Source organism: Oncorhynchus masou, chromosome 28 (genome assembly GCF_036934945.1).
Source record: "Oncorhynchus masou masou isolate Uvic2021 chromosome 28, UVic_Omas_1.1, whole genome shotgun sequence".
NCBI classification, from domain to species: Eukaryota; Metazoa; Chordata; class Actinopteri; order Salmoniformes; family Salmonidae; genus Oncorhynchus; species Oncorhynchus masou.
Genome location: NC_088239.1, coordinates 3,663,921 through 3,676,554, shown reverse-complemented (window position 1 = coordinate 3,676,554; position 12,634 = coordinate 3,663,921). Strand labels below are relative to the sequence as shown.

Below are 12,634 nucleotides of genomic sequence, written 5' to 3'. Positions count from 1 at the left end.
ATCTCTTCCCTCTGCTCATACCTTCTCCAACCTGATCTCCTGATTCTGCCTCCTCAACCCTCCTCTCTTCCCTTTCTGCATCCTTTGACTCTCTATGTCCCCTATCCTCCAGGCCGGCTCGGTCCTCCCCTCCCGCTCCGTGGCTCGACGACTCATTGCGAGCTCACAGAACAATGCTCCGGGCAGCCGAGCGGAAATGGAGGAAAACTCGCCTCCCTGCGGACCTGGCATCCTTTCACTCCCTCCTCTCTACATTTTCCTCCTCTGTCTCTGCTGCTAAAGCCACTTTCTACCACTCTAAATTCCAAGCATCTGCCTCTAACCCTAGGAAACTCTTTGCCACCTTCTCCTCCCTCCTGAATCCTCCTCCCCCCTCCTCCCTCTCTGCAGATGACTTCGTCAACCATTTTGAAAAGAAGGTCGACGACATCCGATCCTCGTTTGCTAAGTCAAACGGCACCGCTGGTTCTGCTCACACTGCCCTACCCTGTGCTCTGACCTCTTTCTCCCCTCTCTCTCCAGATGAAATCTCGCTTCTTGTGACGGCCGGCCGCCCAACAACCTGCCCGCTTGACCCTATCCCCTCCTCTCTTCTCCAGACCATTTCCGGAGACCTTCTCCCTTACCTCACCTCGCTCATCAACTCATCCCTGACCGCTGGCTACGTCCCTTCCGTCTTCAAGAGAGCGAGAGTTGCACCCCTTCTGAAAAAACCTACACTCGACCCCTCCGATGTCAACAACTACAGACCAGTATCCCTTCTTTCTTTTCTCTCCAAAACTCTTGAACGTGCTGTCCTTGGCCAGCTCTCCCGCTATCTCTCTCAGAATGACCTTCTTGATCCAAATCAGTCAGGTTTCAAGACTAGTCATTCAACTGAGACTGCTCTTCTCTGTATCACGGAGGCGCTCCTCACTGCTAAAGCTAACTCTCTCTCCTCTGCTCTCATCCTTCTAGACCTATCGTCTGCCTTCGATACTGTGAACCATCAGATCCTCCTCTCCACCCTCTCCGAGTTGTGCATCTCCGGCGCGGCCCACGCTTGGATTGCGTCCTACCTGACAGGTCGCTCCTACCAGGTGGCGTGGCGAGAATCTGTCTCCTCGCCACGCGCTCTCACCACTGGTGTCCCCCAGGGCTCTGTTCTAGGCCCTCTCCTATTCTCGCTATACACCAAGTCACTTGGCTCTGTCATAACCTCACATGGTCTCTCCTATCATTGCTATGCAGACGACACACAATTAATCTTCTCCTTTCCCCCTTCTGATGACCAGGTGGCGAATCGCATCTCTGCATGTCTGGCAGACATATCAGTGTGGATGACGGATCACCACCTCAAGCTGAACCTCGGCAAGACGGAGCTGCTCTTCCTCCCGGGGAAGGACTGCCCGTTCCATGATCTCGCCATCACGGTTGACAACTCCATTGTGTCCTCCTCCCAGAGCGCTAAGAACCTTGGCGTGATCCTGGACAACACCCTGTCGTTCTCAACTAACATCATGGCGGTGGCCCGTTCCTGTAGGTTCATGCTCTACAACATCCGCAGAGTACGACCCTGCCTCACACAGGAAGCGGCGCAGGTCCTAATCCAGGCACTTGTCATCTCCCGTCTGGATTACTGCAACTCGCTGTTGGCTGGGCTCCCTGCCTGTGCCATTAAACCCCTACAACTCATCCAGAACGCCGCAGCCCGTCTGGTGTTCAACCTTCCCAAGTTCTCTCACGTCACCCCGCTCCTCCGCTCTCTCCACTGGCTTCCAGTTGAAGCTCGCATCCGCTACAAGACCATGGTGCTTGCCTACGGAGTTGTGAGGGGAACGGCACCGCAGTACCTCCAGGCTCTGATCAGGCCCTACACCCAAACAAGGGCACTGCGTTCATCCACCTCTGGCCTGCTCGCCTCCCTACCACTGAGGAAGTACAGTTCCCGCTCAGCCCAGTCAAAACTGTTCGCTGCTCTGGCCCCCCAATGGTGGAACAAACTCCCTCACGACGCCAGGACAGCGGAGTCAATCACCACCTTCCGGAGACACCTGAAACCCCACCTCTTCAAGGAATACCTAGGATAGGATAAAGTAATCCTTCTCACCCCCCCCTTAAATGATTTAGATGCACTATTGTAAAGTGGCTGTTCCACTGGATGTCAGAAGGTGAATTCACCAATTTGTAAGTCGCTCTGGATAAGAGCGTCTGCTAAATGACTTAAATGTAATGTAAATGTAAGGAAGACTCACACAAACACACTCACTGAAGGAAGACCGACACACTCATTGAAGGAAGACAGACACTCACTGAAGGAAGACTCACACAAACACACTCACTGAAGGAAGACCCACAGACACACTCACTGAAGGAAGACAGACACACTCACTGAAGGAAGACTCACACAAACACACTCACTGAAGGAAGACCGACACACTCATTGAAGGAAGACAGACACTCACTGAAGGAAGACTCACACAAACACACTCACTGAAGGAAGACCGACACACTCACTGAAGGAAGACCGACACACTCACTGAAGGAAGACCGACACACTCACTGAAGGAAGACAGACACACTCACTGAAGGAAGACCGACACACTCACTGAAGGAAGACTCACACAGACACACTCACTGAAGGAAGACCCACAGACACACTCACTGAAGGAAGACCCACAGACACACTCACTGAAGGAAGACTCACACAGACACACTCACTGAAGGAAGACAGACACTCACTGAAGGAAGACTGACACTCGCTGAAGGAAGACTGACACTCGCTGAAGGAAGACTGACACTCGCTGAAGGAAGACTGACACTCACTGAAGGAAGATTGACACTCACTGAAGAAAGACCCACAGACACACTGAAGGAAGACACACAGACACACTCACTGAAGGAAGACACACAGACACACTCATTGAAGGAAGACAGACACTCATTGAAGGAAGACACACACTCACTGAAGGAAGACACAGGCACACTCACTGAAGGAAGACTCACACACTCATTGAAGGAAGACTCACACACTAATTGAAGGAAGACTCACACACTCATTGAAGGAAGACTGACACTCATTGAAGGAAGACACACACTCACTGAAGGAAGACAGACACACTCATTGAAGGAAGACACAGACACACTCATTGAAGGAAGACAGACACGCTGTTAGAGATCAATTTATGCAAACCATCATCATTGGTGTGAGTATGTGTGGGAGAGAGAAAGTGGTTTAAACATGCATATAACAGTATAATGAACTGGAGAAGTGAATATCTGTGAGAGTGAATGTCCTTGAGTGTGAATGCCTGTGTACAGAACAGAAATGCAAAAGTGTACAGTATGTCTAATTGTCTCTATTTGACCTATATCGACCACTTGGCCTCTCCAGTAGTGAACAGCCTTCAGACATATTGAATACTGGATCTAGAGGAGTTGTGTTCTTCCTGTCAGACATATTGAATACTGGATCTAGAGGAGTTGTGTTCTTCCTGTCAGACATATTGAATACTGGATCTAGAGGAGTTGTGTTCTTCCTGTCAGGCATATTGAATACGGGATCTAGAGGAGTTGTGTTCTTCCTGTCAGACATATTGAATACTGGATCTAGAGGAGTTGTGTTCTTCCTGTCAGACACATTGAATACGGGATCTAGAGGAGTTGTGTTCTTCCTGTCAGACATATTGAATACTGGATCTAGAGGAGTTGTGTTCTTCCTGTCAGACATATTGAATACTGGATCTAGAGGATTTGTGTACTTCCTGTCAGACATATTGAATACGGGATCTAGAGGAGTTGTGTTCTTCCTGTCAGACACATTGAATATGGGATCTAGAGGAGTTGTGTTCTTCCTGTCAGACACATTGAATATGGGATCTAGAGGAGTTGTGTTCTTCCTGTCAGACACATTGAATATGGGATCTAGCGGAGTTGTGTTCTTCCTGTCAGACACATTGAATATGGGATCTAGAGGAGTTGTGTTCTTCCTGTCAGACATGGAGGAATGCCAAAGCTATTTTAAGTAGTTTTTTTCCAAGTGAGTGGTTAAAAGGAAGACATGTGGAATCCAGTGTTGTCCTATCAGAGAGGAATCAAAGGTTTGCTTTTTAGTTAGCTACAGTATTGTGTGAGCAATGATGGGACCAGAGTTTTTATAATCAGGTCACATGGTGTAAAAACAACTCCTGGCCTTAGGGAGGATGAAAAGCCTGTCAAACTGCAGCAACTTTGTACTTGTTCATATGAATGATATTTTATAGACGGACTAGGGGGGGTTCCTATACACAGAGAAAGCAACATAATTGGACAATAAAACTCACAGGGCTGATCTTGCTTTATACAGGATTGTATCGTGTAGTCATGCCCTATGCAACTGTAGGCTTAATTAAACATGAACTCGGTCTGCTTTAGTGTTTATTGATTCATTGCAGTTAATCATTTAGGATTGAAAAGGTCTAGGTAGCCTAGACAGCCCAAGTTTGAAGAAATTACCAAATTTGATCCCATTCACATTTTCTCACAAATGGGCTATAAATACACGTTACCGATCTGGTTTACCCTGGCTAGAGGGACATAGAATAGCCTACTCTATTCCATGTAGCAGCTGCTGTTCTTAGTAGCAGTTGATAAGACTGAACAATTTGCTTGTTTCCATGTAATCCAGCATGTCATATGGCTGGTGTTTATGAATATACTATAGGCTAATACATTTATGGAAGAGTTTTTTCTTGTGTCTGTTGGGAGTGATGTCTTTGTCTTTCGCGTTTGCTGAATAAATACCTGAGGAAAGTGGAGAGCACGCTTTGATGCATTGTGCCCGCACGCGTGACCTGCGATTTCCTTGAATCTGATTGGTCCAGACATTGATGATTGGTCAAGACAAGAGCCTTCAGCACTACGATGTGAAGGGCAGAGATATTGTGTGCGAGTTGACAAATCTTCTGGCAAATCGGTCTACAAAACAGCTCTTTACTCATCATTTTGCGTAAACTAAATAAAACATGGGATTGGAAAGTGCTGATGCCGCCTCACCACACATTTTCTGGCAGCCCTGAATGGAATTGTTATAGACAAGTATGGGAGTGCAGCTAAATTGCCTCAATTAGCTGTGCTACATTAGCTAGCTGACTACTATAGCTAACTGACTACTGTAGCTAGCTGACTACTGAAGCTAGCTGGCTAGCTATCCTCTACAATGATTTGATGCAGTCAAGAAAGATACTACCAGATGGTATGATAGAACCTATGACAGCTACATGTTTGTCTTACTAGTGCAAGTCAGTTTGGCTACATTCTCGCTCTTTCCCTCTGTCCCACATACAGACTTTCCCACACACAGACTGTTTCAGCAGAAAGTGTGTAACTCTTCACATGGTTCCAGTAGAAGGTTTTTAACTCTCCACATGGTTCCAGCAGAAGGTTTGTAACTCTTCACATGGTTCCAGCAGAAGGTTTGTAACTCTCCACATGGTTCCAGCAGAAGGTTTGTAACTCTTCACATGGTTCCAGCAGAAGGTTTTTAACTCTCCACATGGTTCCAGTAGAAGGTTTTTAACTCTCCACATGGTTCCAGCAGAAGGTTTGTAACTCTTCACATGGTTCCAGCAGAAGGTTTGTAACTCTTCACATGGTTCCTTCTCTTCCTTCTCTTGTAAGTGTCTGAGGGTAGCATATAGGGAGGGGAAACGTGGGAAAGATAAAGAGAGGGAGGAGACAGGGAGGGAGGGGGAGTCCACTTTGAGCAGGAGAGTCAGACAGAAGTAGGTTGAACCACAGTTTGGAGAGGATTATGGCTAGAGAGAGAGAGATACGGAGACAGACAGAGAGAGAGTGAGTTACAGAGAGAGAGAGACGGAGGCCGACACAGTGAGAGGGTGGGAGAGAGGGAGACATACGGACACATACAAAGAGCAAGAGGGAGGGAGAGAGACAGAGAGAGGGAGGGAGAAAGAGAGAGACATACGGGGACGACACAAAAGGAAGGACGGAGAAAGACACAGAGAGGGAGGGAGAGAGACATACCCAAGCGAGAGGGAGGAAGGGAGAGACATACGGAGACCGACATAGAGGGAAGAAGGGAGAGAGACACAGAGAGGGAAGGAGGGAGAGAGACACAGAGGGAAGAAGGGAGAGAGACACAGAGGGAAGGAGGGAGAGAGACACAGAGGGAAGGAGGGAGAGAGACACAGAGGGCAGGAGGGAGAGAGATATAGATTTGGAGACCAAAGAGGTGGCTGAAAGTGAGGTAGTGTGAGTGTCTGTTTTGATTGGAGACATGGAGATGGAGCCTCTAGGTGTGTGTGTTTCTAAACCAGAACAAGGAAACAGTCGTGTCCTAAAGGCTGCGCTGGCCGCATGTGTGTGTTTCTGCATCGCTCTGCTGCTTGCTGTCATACTGGGTGAGTAGACTCACTACTGTTTTACACAGAGTTACACACACAACCTCTTTCCCTGAGTGAGTTTCGTCTTGAAAAAGCTGGTGTTGCAGTAACTGGAGTGGTTGAGGCGTGTGTTGCTGAGGGTGGGTTAGAAGTGGTAACTATTATGTCCTTGTTATTGTATGAAGCCAACATTTTTGTGGTGAAATGTTGTTTTAATGATATATGTTTCTGTAGATACAGTACACACACTCCTGTCTTTGGTCATGCAAGTGAATAGACAATGGCTATTTTATTTACTTTGGTTCTTTTTAACGTGTGTGTGTGTGTGCGTGCATGTGCGTGTAAGCTGTTTGGCATATGTGTTATTAAAATGGAGTTAGCTTTCTCCATGACACTCAAACCGTAAACAGCTGATGACTGCGTGAATGTCTGTGGGGGTGGGGTGTTCCTTTTTAGGTCAGAGGGACACCATACAGGCAAAGAGTAAGAGAGAGGTCAGGTGGTAGTGGGATTGTTTCAGGACATGCCGTATATGTCTGTTTATGATTGAATGTGGGTTTGGGGGGTATGTTGTAATCTTCATCAGGTCTCATCCTTTTCCTCAGTTTCCCAGAGAGCCAATCAGGATGTCTTCTGCTTAACTCCAGAATGTATTGAAGCAGGTAGGCCCCACCCACCTTACAGGAAATTGTTGCATGTAGAATGTTGCAATCAACTTGTAATGTGTGTGTAGCTGGTTCTATCCTCAGTAAGATGGACCGGGCTGTGCCTCCCTGTGACGACTTCTATGGGTTCTCCTGTGGTAGCTGGCTGAGAGACAACCCTATTCCTGAAGATTCCTCTTCTTACGGTGTCTACCCCTGGTTACGCCAACACGTTGATATCACACTCAAGGGTGAGAGAGAGAGAGAGAGAGAGAGAGAGAGAGAGAGAGCGAGAGAGATGAGCCCATACACACTCTCATGCCCTGACTACACTCCCCCACCTCTAAATGTTGTAGATTTGCTGGAGGCTCCATCAGACTCAGATGAGATAGAAGCTGTCAGGAAGGCCAAGGTCTTCTACCGCTCCTGTATGGACGAAGGTAACCTACAACCACACACACACACACACACACACGAGGAAGCCGAGATGGGAGCCGAGGTTACATGAAAAGCATCAAGTGCTATAGTGGTACAAAGTATCTGTTTGTGTGTGTGTGTCTGTGTGTAGCTATATTGGAGAAAGTGGACAGTGGTCCTCTGTTGAAGCTTTTACAGCAGCCTGAGTTCCACTGGCCCGTCCTGGGAGAGGGGCTTGGGGGGGAGTGGCTCTGGTCACCAGGACGATGGGACCTGCTGCAGACATTGGCTCAGATTAGGAACCAACACAGCAAGAGTGTTCTGATTCGATTATACATCGCCCCAGATGACAAGAACTCCACCAACTACATAATTAAGGTGACCCCTCTGACTGAATGTGTGTGCATGCTTGTGTGTGTGCACAACCAAGACAGCTTCCAGGCTTCTGTAAACATAGATAGCAATAACTTCTTATCATGTCATTGGACTAGGCCTTGTAATAACTTATTCTGTATAAGGACCAAGCATGGCATATCATACACTGCATTTGAGGAACAATGGGAAAGTAATTCTGCTTTGAAAGTTGATCAACTTGTAACCCCACTTTTGAGAAAATGGACAAGGCCTTATAATAACGTATCATACTGTCTCTGTAGTTGGACCAGGCCTTGTATTTACTTATCATTCTGTAGTTGGGCTAGGCTTTGTACTAACTTATCATACTGTCTCTGTAGTTGGACCAGGCCTTGTATTTACTTATCATTCTGTAGTTGGGCTAGGCTTTGTACTAACTTATCATACTGTCTCTGTAGTTGGACCAGGCCTTGTATTTACTTATCATTCTGTAGTTGGGCCAGGCTTTGTACTAACTTATCATACTGTCTCTGTAGTTGGACCAGGCCTTGTATTTACTTATCATTCTGTAGTTGGGCCAGGCTTTGTACTAACTTATCATTCTGTCTCTGTAGTTGGGCCAGGCCTTGTATTTACTTATCATTCTGTCTCTGTAGTTGGGCCAGGCCTTGTATTTACTTAGCATTCTGTAGTTGGGCCAGGCCTTGTAATAACTTACCATTCTGTCTCGGTAGTTGGGCCAGGCCCTGTACTAACTTACCATTCTGTCTCGGTAGTTGGGCCAGGCCTTGTACTAACTTACCATTCTGTAGTTGGGCCAGGCATTGTACAACTTATCATTCTGTCTCGGTAGTTGGGCCAGGCCTTGTACTAACTTACCATTCTGTCTCGGTAGTTGGGCCAGGCCTTGTACTAACTTACCATTCTGTAGTTGGGCCAGGCATTGTACAAACTTATCATTCTGTCTCGGTAGTTGGGCCAGGCCTTGTACTAACTTATCATTCTGTCTCTGTAGTTGGGCCAGGCCTTGTACTAACTTATCATTCTGTCTCTGTAGTTGGGCCAGGCCTTGTACTAACTTATCATTCTGTAGTTGGGCCAGGCATTGTACAAACTTATCATTCGGTCTCGGTAGTTGGGCCAGGCCTTGTACAAACTTATCATTCTGTCTCGGTAGTTGGGCCAGGCCTTGTATGAACTTATCATTCTGTAGTTGGGCCAGGCCTTGTACAAACTTATCATTCTGTCTCGTAGTTGGGCCAGGCCTTGTACGAACTTATCATTCTGTCTCGGTAGTTGGGCCAGGCCTTGTACGAACTTATCATTCTGTCTCTGTAGTTGGGCCAGGCCTTGTATTTACTTATCATTCTGTAGTTGGGCCAGGCCTTGTACTAACGTATCATTCTGTGTCAGTAGTTGGGCCAGACCTTGTACTAACTTATCATTCTCTCTTGGTAGTTGGACCAGGCATTGTAATAACTTATCATTTTGTAGTTGGGCCAAGCCTTGTACTAACTTATCATTCTGTAGTTGGGCCAGGCCTTGTACAAACCTATCATTCTGTCTCGTAGTTGGGCCAGGCCTTGTACGAACTTATCATTCTGTCTCGGTAGTTGGGCCAGGCCTTGTACGAACTTATCATTCTGTCTCTGTAGTTGGGCCAGGCCTTGTATTTACTTATCATTCTGTAGTTGTGCCAGGCCTTGTACTAACATATCATTCTGTGTCAGTAGTTGGGCCAGACCTTGTACTAACTTATCATTCTGTCTTGGTAGTTGGACCAGGCATTGTAATAACTTATCATTTTGTAGTTGGGCCAAGCCTTGTACTAACTTATCATTCTGTAGTTGGGCCAGGCCTTGTACAAACTTATCATTCTGTCTCGGTAGTTGGGCCAGGCCTTGTACGAACTTATCATTCTGTCCCGGTAGTTAGGCCAGGCCTTGTATTTACTTATCATTCTGTAGTTGGACCAGGCATTGTAATAACTTATCAATCTGTAGTTGGACCAGGCCATGTACAAACTTATCATTCTGTCTCGGTAGTTGGGCCAGGCCTTGTACAAACTTATCATTCTGTAGTTGGACCAGGCCTTGTACTAACTTATCATTATGTCTCTGTAGTTGGACCAGACATTGTAATAACTTATCAATCTGTAGTTGGACCAGGCCTTGTACTAACTTACAATTCTGTCTCTGTAGTTGGACCAGGCCTTGTACTAACTTATCATTATGTCTCTGTAGTTGGACCAGGCCTTGTACTAACTTATCATTATGTCTCTGTAGTTGGACCAGGCATTGTAATAACTTATCATTCTGTAGTTTGACCAAGGCTTGTAATAACATATTATGTTGTTGGACCAGACCTTATAATAACTTATCATTCTGTACTTAGACCAGGCATTGTAATAAATTATTATTATGTCTCTATAGTTGGCCCTTTACCTTGTAATGCCTTATCATGCTGTCTCTGTAGTTGGACCAGGCTTTGAAATAACTTATCATTCTGTAGTTGGACCAGGCCTTGTAATAACATATCATTCTGTAGTTGGACAAGGCCTTATAATAACATAGCATTCTGTAGTTGGACCAGGCCTTGTAATAACTTATCATTCTGTCTCTTTAGTTGGATCAGGCGTCTCTGTCTCTCTCCTCCAGAGAAGATTACATCACCAACACCACCAGTGCTCAGGCAGTAAGTCAATAAAAGCTTTCGTAAGCTTTTGAATTCCATATTTCTACGTTATGCTTGAACCCATAACGGTGCCCTGTAGAAATAAATTATTAATGTATAACATATGGACCTATGTCTACGTTTGTGTGTGTGTTATCGTAGTGCTCTCCTATACCTATGTTGATGTGTCTATTATCGTAGTGCTCTCCTATACCTATGTTGATGTGTCTATTATCGTAGTGCTCTCCTATACCTATGTTGATGTGTCTATTATCGTAGTGCTCTCCTACACCTATGTTGATGTGTGTATTATCGTAGTGCTCTCCTATACCTATGTTGATGTGTGTAGTATCGTAGTGCTCTCCTATACCTATGTTGATGTGTGTATTATCGTAGTGCTCTCCTATACCTATGTTGATGTGTGTTATCGTAGTGCTCTCCTATACCTATGTTGATGTGTGTTATCGTAGTGCTCTCCTATACCTATGTTGATGTGTGTTATCGTAGTGCTCTCCTATACCTATGTTGATGTGTCTATTATCGTAGTGCTCTCCTATACCTATGTTGATGTGTGTAGTATCGTAGTGCTCTCCTATACCTATGTTGATGTGTCTATTATCGTAGTGCTCTCCTATACCTATGTTGATGTGTCTATTATCGTAGTGCTCTCCTATACCTATGTTGATGTGTCTATTATCGTAGTGCTCTCCTATACCTATGTTGATGTGTCTATTATCGTAGTGCTCTCCTATACCTATGTTGATGTGTCTATTATCGTAGTGCTCTCCTATACCTATGTTGATGTGTGTAGTATCGTAGTGCTCTCCTATACCTATGTTGATGTGTGTAGTATCGTAGTGCTCTCCTATACCTATGTTGATGTGTCTATTATCGTAGTGCTCTCCTATACCTATGTTGATGTGTCTATTATCGTAGTGCTCTCCTATACCTATGTTGATGTGTGTGTTATCGTAGTGCTCTCCTATACCTATGTTGATGTGTCTATTATCGTAGTGCTCTCCTATACCTATGTTGATGTGTCTATTATCGTAGTGCTCTCCTATACCTATGTTGATGTGTGTAGTATCGTAGTGCTCTCCTATACCTATGTTGATGTGTGTAGTATCGTAGTGCTCTCCTATACCTATGTTGATGTGTCTATTATCGTAGTGCTCTCCTATACCTATGTTGATGTGTGTAGTATCGTAGTGCTCTCCTATACCTATGTTGATGTGTGTAAACGTAGTGCTCTCCTATACCTATGTTGATGTGTCTATTATCGTAGTGCTCTCCTATACCTATGTTGATGTGTCTATTATCGTAGTGCTCTCCTATACCTATGTTGATGTGTGTAGTATCGTAGTGCTCTCCTATACCTATGTTGATGTGTCTATTATCGTAGTGCTCTCCTATACCTATGTTGATGTGTGTGTTATCGTAGTGCTCTCCTATACCTATGTTGATGTGTCTATTATCGTAGTGCTCTCCTATACCTATGTTGATGTGTCTATTATCGTAGTGCTCTCCTATACCTATGTTGATGTGTGTAGTATCGTAGTGCTCTCCTATACCTATGTTGATGTGTCTATTATCGTAGTGCTCTCCTATACCTATGTTGATGTGTGTAGTATCGTAGTGCTCTCCTATACCTATGTTGATGTGTGTAGTATCGTAGTGCTCTCCTATACCTTGTTGATGTGTCTATTATCGTAGTGCTCTCCTATACCTATGTTGATGTGTGTAGTATCGTAGTGCTCTCCTATACCTATGTTGATGTGTGTAGTATCGTAGTGCTCTCCTATACCTATGTTGATGTGTCTATTATCGTAGTGCTCTCCTATACCTATGTTGATGTGTGTGTTATCGTAGTGCTCTCCTATACCTATGTTGATGTGTCTATTATCGTAGTGCTCTCCTATACCTATGTTGATGTGTGTGTTATCGTAGTGCTCTCCTATACCTATGTTGATGTGTCTATTATCGTAGTGCTCTCCTATACCTATGTTGATGTGTGTAGTATCGTAGTGCTCTCCTATACCTATGTTGATGTGTGTAGTATCGTAGTGCTCTCCTATACCTATGTTGATGTGTCTATTATCGTAGTGCTCTCCTATACCTATGTTGATGTGTGTGTTATCGTAGTGCTCTCCTATACCTATGTTGATGTGTCTATTATCGTAGTGC

The 12,634-nt window shown here is 45.2% G+C and overlaps 1 protein-coding gene across 2 annotated transcripts in view; it reads left to right on the top strand.

Moving 5' to 3' along the window:
• Positions 1 to 5,724: 5,724 nt before the first annotated feature.
• Positions 5,725 to 12,634, top strand: part of phex (phosphate regulating endopeptidase homolog, X-linked) — a 47,814-nt gene continuing 40,904 nt past the window's right edge. For both annotated transcript variants that reach the window (XM_064941138.1, XM_064941136.1), the window contains exons 1-6: positions 5,725 to 6,380; positions 6,968 to 7,024; positions 7,096 to 7,257; positions 7,363 to 7,446; positions 7,575 to 7,801; positions 10,403 to 10,471. In XM_064941138.1, the coding sequence (XP_064797210.1) occupies positions 6,257 to 6,380; positions 6,968 to 7,024; positions 7,096 to 7,257; positions 7,363 to 7,446; positions 7,575 to 7,801; positions 10,403 to 10,471 (723 nt within the window). In that variant the 5' untranslated portion in view covers positions 5,725 to 6,256. The remainder of the gene's footprint in view (positions 6,381 to 6,967; positions 7,025 to 7,095; positions 7,258 to 7,362; positions 7,447 to 7,574; positions 7,802 to 10,402; positions 10,472 to 12,634) is intronic.